Source organism: Protomyctophum parallelum (genome assembly GCF_964188405.1).
Source record: "Protomyctophum parallelum genome assembly, chromosome: 9".
In the NCBI taxonomy this organism is placed as follows: domain Eukaryota; kingdom Metazoa; phylum Chordata; class Actinopteri; order Myctophiformes; family Myctophidae; genus Protomyctophum; species Protomyctophum parallelum.
The window spans coordinates 36,554,887-36,570,642 of NC_139706.1; the positions used below are offsets into that span (position 1 = coordinate 36,554,887).

General features: G+C 44.8%; 1 protein-coding gene across 1 annotated transcript; it reads left to right on the forward strand.

Moving 5' to 3' along the window:
• Positions 1-11,139: 11,139 nt before the first annotated feature.
• On the forward strand, positions 11,140-13,754 carry LOC310865078 (ras-related protein Rap-2a). The gene is made up of 2 exons (XM_083774063.1): positions 11,140-12,098; positions 12,733-13,754. Exon 1 carries the CDS (start codon positions 11,509-11,511, stop codon positions 12,058-12,060), a length of 552 nt encoding a protein of 183 aa, XP_083630189.1. The 5' UTR covers positions 11,140-11,508; the 3' UTR covers positions 12,061-12,098; positions 12,733-13,754.
• The last annotated feature ends 2,002 nt before the right edge of the window (positions 13,755-15,756 follow it).

Below are 15,756 nucleotides of genomic sequence, written 5' to 3' on the forward strand. Positions count from 1 at the left end.
CCTTTACTCATTCAAGGCAAATTATTAACTAAAGAAAAATTAAGCAGGATCGTAGGGTTATAGTCAGAATTCTTTATATAGAGATGCTAATTAGCAATTGACAGAATCAAAAGTAGACAGTACACTTCACTGGTAACGCCTCTCCCTGTCTCTTTCCCTATCAAATAAAATAAACAGCACACAAACTTAAACCAACAATCAATAGTTATTTCCCAAGCCCCCCAAAGTCAGCAGAGAATAAAGTCCGCGTCCGTCGTCCTCCTCAAATGAGGCGCGCGAACGCAAGTGTACAACTGTCCCAAACTGCCAACGCAACGAAAAGTTCCTCTGCTCAAAAACTGTCCAATGGAAACATGAAAACGTTAAATAGCTGTCTCAATGTAAACGCTATCTGGCGCCTGGAGCTCCTCTCCTCCTCTGTGCAGGCCTTGTGAGATCTCTCCTCCCCATGTGTCACTTCCTTGGGTGGTGACAATCAACCAGTCACTGACAGCTGTCAATCACCCCTGTACCAGACCCGTTACCTTTCACATATGAATAGAAGATAACAATATTTAAATACTCAGCATCACACGTTACATTCCTTTACATAAACAATAACCTGCATAGGTAAAATAAAGCAGAAAAACATTGAAATGTGCTTCGTCACAATGGCATGAACTCCCTTGAGGTTGTCTGCCTGAACTAACTCCGCGGGCTGCGTCTAATTTGTGCCAATATACCAGGCTGTGCTGCAATGCAGGCAGCATACAACAAGATGCATTTTGCTGATGAATCTGCAGATAGCACTGATTACACTCCACTTTGAGTCAAGTGATATATTAGTTACGGTCACTCTGCTGGACAGACACTCTTTGTTTTCATGCATGTGTACTGTAATTGGATATAGTGGCAAGTGCAAGGCTATGGGTTAAAAATGTGTAGTCAAATGTGAAGTACAGTTAAAAGTAATTATCTAATTATCTATGCGCCACATGCGTTCCACCCCACCACTGGGGGTGCAGTGCCCAGTGTCGAGTCGGTTGGATACACCGTTGTCCAGAACCAAACAAAAGCCTCTGCCCCAGGCTCTGGACCTGATCACCCCTATATATCCATATGGAGCTAGCCTGTTTTAAAAAATGTATCCCATGCTTTTGTTATCCCATGCTTTTTCACCCAGTGTGTTGCGCTACACTTCCTCTGCCAACCTGGGGAGGGGGGGGGGGGGGGGGGGGGGGGGCAGCGGACTACCTCATGCTTCTTTCTATGCATGAGGAGTCCAAGCTGCTTCTTTTCACCTGACAGGGGAGAGTTTCCCCGGCCGGACATAGCGCTTGGAAGGAACACGTTATTCCGACCAGTTCCTTTCCCCTCCAACAGGCGCCCCCGGCTGGCCAGGGGGAGGTAGTTTAGAGACCAGGATTACTGCATGTTATTGTAAGGGACCTACCCTAGGGGACATGGGGAGAACATGCAAACTCCACACAGAAAGGTGCTTTCGCCAACCCCGCCTCGGGTATGGGCACTGATGTCACGGAGGAGGGAACCCGCCGCCTACAGCGTCCCCACCCACGACCTTCTAGCTGTGAGGCGACAGCACTACCCACTGTCCCACCGTGCCCCTGGAGCTAGCCTGTTCTGACATCATTCTGACCTCGGCATAGACATATTTGGGCATGCCTGACAAAGAAGGCTCAGGACAGGGCCCCTGCCCAGGCTCTGGACAGGGCCCAAATTAACCAACTGATGGTCACCCCTAGATCTCCATATATGGAGCTGGCCTGTTCTGACATGGCAATGAGTTCTGACATCTTCATAGCCTCCACATTTCGGCATGCCTGATAAAGTACTCCATATATGGGCATAAAAGGGACAGAATAATAACTGGGTGGGGCATGCATTTCCAGCTAGGCCAGTGCCCAACGGGCACCATTCTAGTTAATTCAATTGATGGAATGGAGACATTGTTATACCCATGTGAGTGTGTATGTGCATGTACATACATGCATGCATGTGTGTTTGGTAAAAAGATAGGTTTCAGTAAGTAGACTTGTGTTTTTCAGTTTTGTGCTTTAGGCCCAGTGATAATGATCCATGGGTACCACAGATAATGCAGTGTCCTAAATAAACCTGGTGGGAGGCCTTTAGTCTTCCTCTATACAGAGGTAAACCCTGAATGCAACACAGGTGACTCATTCAGGTGTTCAGATCCTTACCACGGCACTCCCAGCTCAGGTCTGTGCACACTCAAGAATGTCCCACAGGTGACACAGGGTAAAGTTCCTACCCTATGCCGTGGTTCCCCCATGATGCCTCTGGCTTGGACTGATGCTCTATCAAGCACAATTGGCCCTGTTTGCGGGCAGGATGCCAGATCTGTCAGGGAAGGGTGATCTCTGTTGCTGTATTAGCGACTCCTTCAATTCAGCAGGAAGCAGAACTGAGAGGTGTGAATAGTGTGTTCGTCTTCTTATCAGAAAAAGATAAAGAAATGTCAAGAATGGCAAATCCCTTTCACTTCACTGTCAGTATTAAATCAGGCTAAGATTGAATCAGGTCCAAGGTAAAGCTCTATGCTGTATTTGGGGATGAGACATTGAATGCAATGAGAAACGGTAGTATAGGAGGGATTTCACCCACATACTGTTGGAATGTATTGCACCACATGTGTTGTGAATTGAAGTCACTCACAGCTCAGCTGGTTTGTTTTATTACTGTCTCGTGGAAGAATATGTTCTCCTTTTTTACTTGCATGCATGTCTACACACGCACGCACATGCACATGCACATGCACACTGTCGTTACCATTAGCAGAATGAGATGGTTCATTTGGACAGCATTCTGCAAGCTGTAAATTAGTGATAAAACATTTTCTCTTCTAAATCACCGCATTACCCCCCCCCCCCCCCCCCCCATTACACACACACACACACACACACACACACACACACACACACACACACACACACACACACACACACACACACACACACACACACACACACACACACACACTTACTGCTTATGCTTACTACTTTACTTACTCCTCGTCTTCACTGGCCTCCATTGAGCATTCTCTGTCTCTCTCTCTCTCTCTCTGATTTTCCTCTCCTCTCCTTCAGTGTTGTTTAGATTCTATTAATAATAATAATAATAATAAACTTTATTTATAGAGCACCTTTCATGACACGAGTGCAGCGCAAAGTGCTTTACAAGACAACAAAGTATAAAAAATATCAAACAACATAACAATCAAGGCATAATCAGTACAAAAAAATGCAAAAATAAAACACCAAACGACATAAAAATGCATATAAAGACAAAGAAATAGGTAAAAACTGTGAGATTAAAATCAAAGGATTCAGCCAAATGCTAAAATAAAAAAATGGGTCTTAAGCTGAGTTTTAAAAACATCTAGGGAGGGTGCCAGTCTAAGGTGGATTGGAAGTTTATTCCAAACCGTCGGCCAGTAGAAAGAAAATGCTGCTTCGCCGTATTTTTTAAAAGCCATTTTTTGTGGCTTTTCAAGCAGGCCAGCAGTGGCGGACCTAAGGAGGCGATTTGGGACATACCTGGCTGGGTAAGCAGTCCCGAAGATAGGCGCGGGCGAGGCCATTTAATGCTTTGTACACAAGTAAAATAATTTTAAAATCTATTCTAAAAGCAACCGGGAGCCAGTGCAAGGAGGCCAAAACTGGGGTGATATGGTCCCGCATCTTTAAGAAATGGGGTGGGGATAGCATCCAGTGAACAGGAGGATGATGTCATCTGTGCTATAGTTTTACGGAGTTCCTCTTCATGAACTGTACTAAATGCCTTTAGGCTACCCCTGGAGTGATTCACATTCCTACAGGTGGCACCACCGGCTGAGTTTGTGCTATGGGCAGCATTCATGATACCAGCTCGAATACCAGAAATTTTTGCATCAAAGAAGGTTGCAAACTCATTGCACTTAGCTTTGGAAGCAGGGAGTGACTGTTTGTAAGACTGGGGGGGCTTTCAAATATGTTCAATAGTAGAGAATAGTACTCTGGCATTTTTCCTGTTCTCATTGATGATGCCAGAGAAATAGGCCTGTCTTGCCAAGCGCAGGGCTTTGTTGTAGGCAGCTGTTGATTTCTTGAGAATCTCTAGGTAAATGACAATTTAATTTTTTCTCCAGGCTCGCTCATCCCTACGACATATCTTTTTGAGTGAGCGCATGTGCTCGTTAAGCCAGGGTGTTACTTTGGAGTTACGCCTCTTTTTGGTTTTCATGGGGGCCACTATATCAAGAGCAGATTCTAGGTTGTGATTAAAATGCTGCACCATGTCATTTGCAGATGGAGTTATAGGCAAGGGGGGTTCACGTGCAAGAAGAAGGGGGAACTCGTTGGCTGCAAGTGCGGTGAAGAAACGTTTTTTTAACAGTGTATTCTGTATTATGTTTCTCAACATCAGGGACAGCCATACTGAAACACAACAAAAGGTGGTCCGATAGCTCAGGCCTCTCGATCATATCGTTAATAGTGACGGTTAGACCTCTAGTGATCACCAAGTCCAGGGTGTGGCCATGTTTATGGGTTGGCCCAACAATGTGTTGAGCGAAATCAAATGATTGTAATAGATCTAGAAAGTCCTTGGCTACAGGATCTGACGCAATGTCCATGTGCAGGTTGCATGATTGGTGGAGCAGATAGATAGAAGTTATTTTAATTTTTTTGTATTTTTTGTATTTTTTTTGACCCACGATTTTGTAACCCATTTTTCACCCCTGTGTCAATCATCCTGTGATGTGATCCTGGGCTCTACACACCCTCCGCCAACCTAGGGAGAGCAACGGACTTAACTCATGCTTCCTTCCTGCTTGAGTGTCCAAGTTGCTCCTTTACACCTGACAGGGGGGAGTTTCCCTGGTTGGACATAGCGCGTGGAAGGAACACGTTATTCCAACCAGTTCCTTTCCCCTCCATCAGGCGTCCCGGCTGGCCAGGGGGAGGCAGTTTAGAGACCAGGATTACTGCATGTTTTTGTGAGGGTACCTACCCTAGGGGACACGGGGAGAACATGCAAACTCCACACAGAAAGGCCCTTTCGCCAACCCCACCTTCGGGTATGGGCACTGATGACGCGGAGGAGGAAACACGCCGCCAGCACCCACAGCGCCCCGAGCGGGAATCGAACCCAGGACCTTCTAGCTGTGAGGCGACAGCACTACATAGAAGTTCTTAGTTATTAGTTATTAGACCTCTGTGTTCTGCTGCCTGACCCTATTAATCCTGATACTTCTCTCTCTCTCTGTGTGTGTGTGTGTGTGTGTGTGTGTGTGTGTGTGTGTGTGTGTGTGTGTGTGTGTGTGTGTGTGTGTGTGTGTGTGTGTGTGTGTGTGTGTGTGTATGTGTGTGTGTGTGTGCGTGCGTGCGTGCGTGCATGCGTGTGTGTGTGTGTGTGTGTGTGTGTGTGTGTGTGTTCCCTTCAGCGTGCACTAAATGTGGTCGCCTCCATATACAGTGCCATTGGTCTCCAGATAAACATTAAAAAAACACAAATACTTGTGCAGCATTTCACCCCCCAGCCAAACACGCCTATCTTCACCCTCGACCTCGGTAGCACTCTGTCACCATCCTGCACCATAGACGATGTTGTCCAGGCACGCATCAGCCTGGCTGCCTTTGGTAGGCTAAGGTCCAGGGTTTTCCAGAACAGGAACCTCACCATCTCCACTAAGGCAGCTGTGTACAAGGCAATCTGTCTCTCCACACTGCTCTACAGCTCGGATACCTGGACACCCTACCAGAGGCACATAAACTGTCTAGAGGCTTTCCACATCTTCTGCCTCCAAAGGATCCTGGGTCTGACCTGGGCCGACAGCCCATGGCCTATGGCCAGCTTCAAGCCGGTCAAAGGTCTGCTGGGGGTCCAAAAAAGAGGACCACATCAAAACCCTCTTGAAGAAGTGTGACATCAAACCACCAGCACCAGAGTCCCTGGCTGTTGATCGCCACACCTGGGGCTCTACCTGTCACCAGGGAATCACTCATCTTCAGGAGAAGCTCACAGAGAGGAGAGTACAGCGGCGTGCACAGAGGCACCAACGTGCCAAAGGTCCACCGACCACCACTGCTGCCTTCCCCTGCCCCTCCTGTGACAAAGTCTGTGGATCATGCAACGGTCTGAACAGCCACCTGGCTATGCACAGACGACAGGCACAACAATAATCATCTCATAAACTATATTTGGAGCAACGTCATCATCAACATCGATGGACTGTGTGTGTGTGTGCGCGCGCACGCGCACATACGGTGATGCATGTGTGCGTGCGTGCATGTGTGTATCTGTAAGCTGATCCTTTGCCCTGAATTCCTAGCTAAACTTAGCCAAGTCCCTGTGGTGGTGATTGCATGGTCATGGGCATGGTTCGGAGAGAAGGCCTTCGCCTTGACTAGTCAGCGTTGTCTGGTGAGGTGAGAGCAGCTCTAAATTAACTGCTCCTTCAGTCACACTGTCTCTTCTGCTGTGTCTAATAAACCTACCAAAGACCTCACAATTGATCGAGTCACCAACAGAGGATTAACAACACGGTTTGCATTTAGCGAGAGGTTTGCATTTAGGCTGGACTACCAATAAGGTTATTATAGTGGTGGACTCGATACCACATTATACAGTATTACTGTAAGTGCAGAGTATGTGTATGTAGAGGCGGGCAAGCATATCAAGCACCAAGACCCTTTGTGATTCATTCCTTTGATATTCCTGCAATAATAAAATAGTGTAAAATAACAATATTTTGGTCACTTTTAGCTGTTCACACAGTATGTATGAATGTATGCACACATCATGCATATGCACCCAGGTGTGCGTGGGCATGCGTCCTTGTGCAAGGCTGCAAGCAAGCACATGCATGCACGCTCATGCACACACGCACGCACGCACGCACGCACGCACGCACGCACGCACACACACATACCCACACACACACACTCACACAATGACACTCACACATTCCCTATTTCAAACTGAATTGCTGCCATTGTGTTGGCAGCAACAGTAATTAGATTGCTGCTGGGTTGTATGTTTTCTGCTGCTGTCCTGCCTTTAACATTGAACCACTGACCTCACATTCCTCAGAATGACATCTGTTTAGAATGACAAGAAGATTCACATTTTGCCTGAAGGCTTTGCAAGGCTACCGTTGCCTTCCTCAAAGCAAATTTCATTATCATGCATGCTTCCCCTATCAGTGAGGAAGTGAGCACGTTCGGTCAAAGCTGACAGCTCAACGATGGTTACTGTGAATCCTCAACCGTAAACTTTAACCCCTGACAGTCTAACGGTCAGTGGGGTGGACTGGACTGAACTTTATGTATTATTAATGATGGCCAAATTCCACTCATGAAAGGCTTGTGTTGTGGGCTGGATGAAAGAGTCTGTGTGTTTGTGTGTGTGTGTGTGTGTGTGTGTGTGTGTGTGTGTTTGTGTCTCTCTCTCTCTCTCTCTCTCTGTCATCCCTCTCTGACATTTATTTTCTTCAGCTGTCATTTAGTCCATCTTGTATTCTTGCTATTCTGTTATTGACTTGTAATCAGTTCAATTGAGGAGTTTTGAGCCAATACTCAACAGTCGACACACTGTGCACCTGTGACTCAACAACAAATGTGCACTGTTGAAATGCCCACATGTTTTTCTTCTTTTTTATGGGTTTGATTCAACTTTGATGCATACAGTTAAGGTTTGATGCAATTGTGCTGTCCTCTGCTGGACACAAAAAAACACACACCCAGAGTTTAATTTCAAGCAAATGTGTTTCAGGCAACAACATGCATGTGTCAGGTAAAATAGGAGGTCTATTTATTTGTTTTGCTATTAAAATTTAGGCAAAATGATTGTAAATATGTCATCAAGAGATAAAGACCCAAAGAAAGTAACGCTCCTCAATACGAAAAGGTGTGCTAGGTTTCACAATTCATATAACCAAGTAACCAACAGTTCAGAGGTGACATTTACAGAGTAAATGTACTACAGTACTTAAGTACAGAATCTGTACTTAAGTACAGTACTTAAGTTAATTTACTCTGTAAATGTCCACCTCTGCAACTGTACAGAACGTTTAATGCAAACGAATGCATTGTGGTCACAATGCATTAGGTGCAGCTCTGCAGTTGTTAATAATAACCACAAGATGGCCGTGGAGAGTAATATATTTACAATATACTCTCACACTGAAATTAAAAATGACCATTATGTTCTCCCCAAATTAATTATGCATGAATCATAATAAATAAACATATTAATTAATTCAAGGTCATCCCTTCATATAGGCTACTTAAATCCAAATGATTTTGTGAGTGATGATTTTTCAATTTGCACCTTATAATAAAATATAAGAACCTAAAACTTGCTTTGGATTAGCAGGGCCCCAAGAGGGGATTTAACTGTGTCATTAATTAGCTTGTTAATCTCAGACATTTTAATTAGTTCATCATCACTCTAAAGAGGGCTGGGTGTAAAGACTTGACACTTATTCTATTGTGTCGCTGGGAATCTTATTTACAATGATTGGATGACAGGAGGGGCACATTAGGGGTCATTTCAATAAGACTAGGAAGCCCAAAAAACCCTTGGTGAGGCCTTTAGGAGGGCCATTATAAACCACCACTCCTGAACGAAGTGCCTGGTGCTGGGAGTCTGGTGCAACGCACAGGTCCTAGGCCTGGTGAGAGCAGGAGTGGACCTGGTGAGACGTAGGAGGGGCCCGGACAGGATCTCCCAGTCCTGGCTGCAGAGTAGTTCCGGAGCAACGGATTGTGTGGCCCTGGTTATTCCCTAATGGGACTGATTGAGGGTAGCTACTGGGACATAAATCGGGACTTGATCACCCCGGCTGGGTCACCTGAGTGAGGGGTATGATGTTCGAGAGACCCGAAACCCTGATGACCTTGGAATACATCACTGAGGATAAGTTTTTTTGTTATAGGATATGAAAGATTGGACGGGACCCTTTGTTCCTCAAAAGGGTACAAAGAACATGATATAAAACAATATAAGAAAACAAAATAAATGGAAAGGAAGTATAAGTTTACAATAAAGAATAAATCAAACCAAATATATATATTTTCCATTAGGCTATGTAAAGGGACATTTAGCTTGAATGGGAGGAGGTTATTATAAGAGAGTGAAAGAACTACTATAGGTATCTTGCTGTCAGTACACAGAAGTGTATGCTGCCTCCTACATACTGTAAATGGTGCAATTATAGCGCTTTTATCGTGTGTGTGTGTGTGCGCGCGTGCGTATGTATTTGTGTGTGCGTGCGAGCATGTGTGTTTGTGTGTGTGTGTGTGTGTGTGTGTGCGTGCGTGCGTGCGTGCGTGCGTGCGTGCGTGTGTGTGTGCGTGTGTGTGTGTGTGTGTGTGTTTGTGCGCGCGCGTGCGTGCATGTGTGTGCGTGAGAGAGAGAGAGAGAGAGAGAGAGAGAGAGAGAGAGAGAGAGAGAGAGAGAGAGAGAGAGAGAGAGAGAGAGAGAGAGAGAGAGAGAATGGTGAGCCATGCAGGATTTCCTTTGATTTCACACTCTCCCAGTAACAATTACTGACTCATAGACCTGATTCATCAATCCTGTGACTACTCTGAATATGTGGCATGTGATGGGTGTGATCGTGTACATGTCTGAGGACACATTAAAATCCTATTGATCCAGTCTAGTCCTCGGTTACATCAGTCTCAGAGGTGATGAGGTCACAATTAAGTTCAATCATCATTGTCCTTCATGCTGACATTGATTAGAGACCGTCTGACAGAGGTTTCTAATTCTATAAACATCCCCAGAGGAGGGGGGGGGGGGGGGAGAGGACCTCCTCTGTCTGTATGTAGCCTACTTGATCACAGTTTGACTATACAAACTGTGATCAGTCACAGCGATTCAGACAGTAACATGTGCTGATGTAAGTTTGATTGCTTTTATAATGTTGCGTAAAATGTGTACTTGCGTATTGGTATCAAAATGTATCCTATTTAAACCAAAAGTAGAAAGTACCGTTTAGGCAGAACGTGTCTCATTTCAGAGGATACTAGGGGGATACTAGGGAGATGCCATACTGTGTTGTAGGCTCAATTAGGCCTATGTCAGTTTGTCACCTCCCCCTGGCCCCTTCACATTCAATAGATCCCATGATCTTTTGTGGCCAGATGTAATTTCCTGGGGTTTAGTAGGACTATAGTAGGCTAAATTATAATAAAGAAATCACGTAACATGTTGTAAATAAATAAATAAAAACATATAGCCACGTTCAAATGCCCCCGCCCCCTGTCAAAAATAGCTAAAATCATTAAAACGAAAGAAAGTAGCAATTGAGAGAGAGAGAGAGAGAGAGAGAGAGAGAGAGAGAGAGAGAGAGAGAGAGAGAGAAAAGAACACTCATCTTTTACTTTCTCTAATAACGACCGTCCTAAAACATGAACCTTGGTTGGGGAAAAAAACAAAGTTGTAAACGTAGCCTAGCTACTTTAATATTTAGGCCTACTTTCCACCACTGGTTAGTAGTATTACCTGAGCACTGGTGGCATGATAGATTTAGTTGATCCCCAGTTCCCACCAACAGAAGGAGGCCCAGCTGGCCTGCCCACCCTTCAGTAGCTTGTTGTAGATATACTGTACATAGCAGGACAAAATTCGAATGGATTCGTCTCACGTTCATGTCAATTGTCAACACTGAAACAATGAATCACTTTTTTTAACTGCAGAATGTGCAGATCATTATGACATGATCGAATAGGCTAGGACACATCAGGGGTTGGTGCTGCGTGAGAATCTAAACTCTAGTAGGTGTGCAAATTCCCAGTAAAATACAGTATTTATGTTACACTGAGAAATGTGAATGAGTCAGTAGGTAGCCTACAGTGTTGCAAAACTAAGGTGTGGCTGATGGGTGACGGCCTTAGGCCTATACAGCCCGATGTATACATCGTAGTACGACGGTGTCGCCCCCCCCCCACCCCCCAAAAAACTACTGAACTACAAGCTCACAACACGTCGCGTCCGAGACGCGCTGTGAGCTTGCAGATCGGCGCTCGCCACCATCGTACTACTAAGTATAAATCCAGCTCTAAGCGGTTACGTCCCAGAGTAGATAACAGCCGCACTGCACCTTTAAAACGGAAGAGCCGACTGTTTGAGCGAGTGACGTGGGACGCAGAGTGCGTGCCGAGTGTGTGGGCAGGAAGAGAGTCACTTCAGCGGCGCTACGGGCACGGAACCTTGCACATTTAATGCACAAGAAACAGGGGGAGATTCGTCGGGACTAAACATGCCACATTTCTAACGGTGGGTCACGGTGCGAGCCCACCGTAAACACTACGCCTCCGGCACCGACCGTGCACGACCACGCCCCGCACACAAAACAACACATAGCCAAGCAGACAAGGGAAGGCAAGCGGCGGCACGACGGCGGCTCTGCGTGCGGTTTGAAAGCCAGCACAGGGCGGGGAGCGCTTTTCGTTTCCAAATCCAAAGGAAGAGAGGAGCCAGAGCAAGGGGAACTGTTTCTGAACCATGAGGGAATACAAAGTAGTGGTTCTCGGCTCCGGGGGGGTCGGAAAATCTGCACTGACTGTTCAATTCGTGACGGGGTCTTTCATAGAGAAGTACGATCCTACGATAGAGGACTTCTACAGAAAGGAGATCGAAGTGGACTCCTCGCCCTCCGTACTGGAGATCCTGGACACCGCAGGGACAGAGCAGTTTGCATCCATGCGAGACCTCTACATCAAAAATGGCCAGGGATTCATCCTCGTCTACAGCCTGGTAAACCAACAGAGCTTCCAAGACATCAAACCAATGAGGGATCAGATCATTCGCGTGAAAAGGTACGAGAGAGTACCGATGATTCTGGTTGGAAACAAAGTGGACCTGGAGGGCGAGAGGGAGGTCTCGGCCGGGGAGGGGAAAGCACTGGCGGACGAGTGGACTTGCCCGTTTATGGAAACGTCAGCCAAAAACAAAGGCTCGGTGGACGAACTGTTTGCAGAGATAGTCCGACAGATGAACTATGCTTCAACACCAAATGGCGACGACCAGTGCTGTTCGTCTTGTGTCATTCTTTAAAAAGGAGGAACTTCTTTGCTCATTTTAAGTTTGCAATGGTAAGTGAGCTCCACAACTGTTTGACTAATTTGAGTTAATTGACATTATTTGATAAAGTCAACAATAATATGATAGAGACACTGCCAAAGTAGGGCATTTCTGAGAATGTTTTCAAAATTACTTACTTGTCCTCTACAGCGGCCTATACTGGAGTGAAAACGTTATAATTGAGTGTCCATCGTAGTTACCGGTAGTTAGTTTACCAAATAGATCCCCATCCCCTCTTTGAGAAGTCACTTTGTTCAGTACCAACTCATGTTCACATGAGGCATGAGCACATCCTTGTTTTAACTCTCAGCCTCGGGCACTTTGCAGTCTTTTGTTTGGTTAGGCAGATACGTTGGGTTTGGGGAAGTTTCAAACTCATTTGCAGAATTGGAGAATCCGGCTGAATCTATTGACTTAATAATGTCATAAAACAAAATACCTAAATGACATTTCCATGATGAAATTAAGACTGTGGAATTCTAACTGGCCTACATCCTGCCTGGGGTCAGTGAAAAGGTTATAGTTAATCTAAGACTGTGAAGCCTGTTGCCTATTGGAACAGCTAAATCTGCGTTTAACCCTGCATGTTTCCAAATGTAAATATGCAGTATTCATTTAATAACCCTCTTGTGTTTTCTGTGGTAGTGTGTTGCAGGAAATGTGTGCTGTTGAGCTCTTCGTGTCTCACCCTGGCCTTGGAGGAAAATGAAGGGAGGAATGCTGTGGGAGAAGGGAGGGCAGCAACTGAGAAGGGAGGGGAGGGGTCCACTCTTCTGGAATTTTGCTGGCTTGGACTATCTTTGCAGCATGATCAATGTCCACCCTCCATGTCAACGCAGTGTCAGATCTACAGCCCATGTGCACTCCTCTCGGATCCACTTGCACTCAACTGGAACGGAACCCCCAAAAGGCAAAGATGTTGAGAGGAACACTTGATATACATTTTAATGGATATTTCTGTATAAGAAGACTTGAGGGATAGAGTATATTTTGTTAAGTAATTGCACATTTTGACTGGGTTTAAAGATTTATTGGATGACTTTCTCTCTAACCCCTTTTTGGAGGAGAGTTCACAACACAATGTATTAGTTATTGTGTTTTTTGTTTTTTTTTCAAAGACATTGACACAGATCAGCTTTTGTTGAAGTTGACCTGAAGAGTGACACTTTCCTCTCTTCGTGTCAGAGGACGTTAACCGAGGTGACATGGGGATGGCCTTCGTGTCAAGTGCCTTTTCCAAAACAAATCATCTATTAAGATTCAGTGCCAATCTACAGTACATGTAGAGCCCTTCTGCATGGCAATCAGGTTTGCCAAACTGTTCCTTTTGGATAATCTCACAGGGGTGGTGGAACGAAAGACGGCTACAAAAGGCTTTTATACATTTTCTTTCTGTGTTTGATTTTCCCCCAAGACTAAGTTATTACTTTTGCAATCTCTGTACGTGGTTTGGCCAAACCTTATATATTGAAATACACAGGTACTGGAACGTCAAGACTCAATGAAAACAACCAAATGTTTATCTTCCAGACCACTTAAAAATCTAAGGAATTATGTTTTATTTTGTTTTTAACAAGAAATGTGATGTACCATTGACAAATCTAACCTGATTGTAAGATAAAGTTCAGACCAGACCTTTAATAGTGGTCTGTCTGTTTTAAGAACAAGACTTTTAATACAAAATAATTTATAAAAATCTGTTTTTGGTCCTTGTAAATATTTTGGTTTTCGTCTACAATATTTTATAATTTTCCTTTTGGAAAAGCATCCACTTAATGGCTGCAGTTGGCTCAAAGGTCATTTAAATGTGACAAGTTGTGTATTGTAGCATCTTTGATGTTCAATAAGAGTACTTGTGAGTGTGTGTGTGTGTGTGTGTGTATGTGAGAGAACGAACTAGGCCTTGAATTAAGTCTTGGATACCTGTCATGTAATGTGTGTTTTGGTTGTGTTATGCATCTTGCGGGTCAGATGTGTTGTCCATCAAACATCCTGCAAAAACGCACTCAAGCTGCTTGAGGAGCTCTGTGTCGTTCTATGAATTTGTATATCTGTGGCCCGTTAGCAGGGCAGGCAGGCAATGGTGTCATGTATCCCAGCCCTGACTGCACCATGTGACTAGTGGGGCATGGGGCGGGTGTTTCATGGGGTGGAGTGTTGTGGCATTCTAGAGTGTGAAATGTCAGAGTTCTAAACAATGGCTGCCAGATTGTGCCTCTCCAACAGGTGGCCTCAGACAGTGGTGGTGGCGACAGTGTTTACACTATAGGCATCCATCTGCGCACTGTATATCCGAGAGAAGAGAAAGTGAGAAAGCAAAGTGCATGCCCATGCAAGTCTATTTCAGTTTGTGTAAAAGAGGGGAGGCATGACGGTGACATGCTACTCACCTGCCTCTAACATTTCCCACATGACACTGCCTCTGTCTTGTATGGTTGGTGGTTGTCGGGGCACAGCTCTGCCCTCAACTGGGACTGTACCGTTAAGCTGGAATTATACGTATGTCACATACTGAAAATAGCTGATCTACAAACTGACCACACACGTGCTGTGCTGTGAGCTTGTCGATTTGCCAATTTCAGTGTGCGACACTGCGCAACGAAGTATATGAATCCCTATACTTAATGAGCTCCTGCGGTGGGAGTTCAAGGCCAAAGTTACTTCCAAAGCTTTACGAACTGAGGAAACATGATGTACAGAGCTATGGTGTAACTCTTCTTCAGGCTCCTACAGATACTGTAAGCTATTTTTGGATGAGAGCGAAGTTACTGTAGCTAGCTAACCATGCCGCAGCTTTAATGTTTCACCTATACATGGCACAAAGAATTTGAACTTTCGGAGACCAAGGCGCCTGACTGTTGCAGAATTTCTGTTTTCACTTTTTCATCCCTCTCTTCCTGTGGAGAGAGAACTTGAAAGTTTCACTTCCTTCTGTCTTTGCACCATTTGCCATGGCAACCATTGTTGGCACTGTTTAGTGAGGCAATTGGACCATTATACTATTAATTACTGACGATATATTTTAAATGCATTAGAAAATATTTGAACTACAGTTATTAACACCAGACATAATTAATTGCTTTTAATGTCAAATTTCATCTTTCAGCTAACAGGAAATGAATTGTCTTCTAGTTTAATGGTCAAATTCTTGATTTGACACTGGTCATGACTCATGAGAGAGAGACTTGTGAGATTGGCTGCCATATTTTGGGGCAGGTGCGTGTGGTGCACTTTCTCTCATGTAAATTGAGTTGCTGTCGTGTCTACTGTATGGGAGCAAGTTATTGTTATTTATAATTAGGATTTGCTTGATGGAGTTAGATCTGGTGCCAGATTTGTGATTCTAGGCGTTTTTTTTCCTCTACTGTTGGAATCATTTGCGCTGACAGAGGAAATGTAGCCTGAGAGTGGGTGGTGTGTGTTTGCATTTTTTACATGGGGTTTAATCACTATATAGGCTCCTGGCTGAATTACAGGCTTCTTTTCTCTCCACGTCATCAGGCTATTTCGGAGGCTCTGTTGTGTTTGAGTGTGTGGCTTTGTTTTCCTTTTTTTCTCTCTGTGTCTTGGCAGATGTGTACTTTGCTCTTGTGTATCTGTTTTGGGGAGTATGTGCTCTGAAGTGAATTCTAAAGCCATTTTATTTATTTAAAGACATGCCTTTATTGA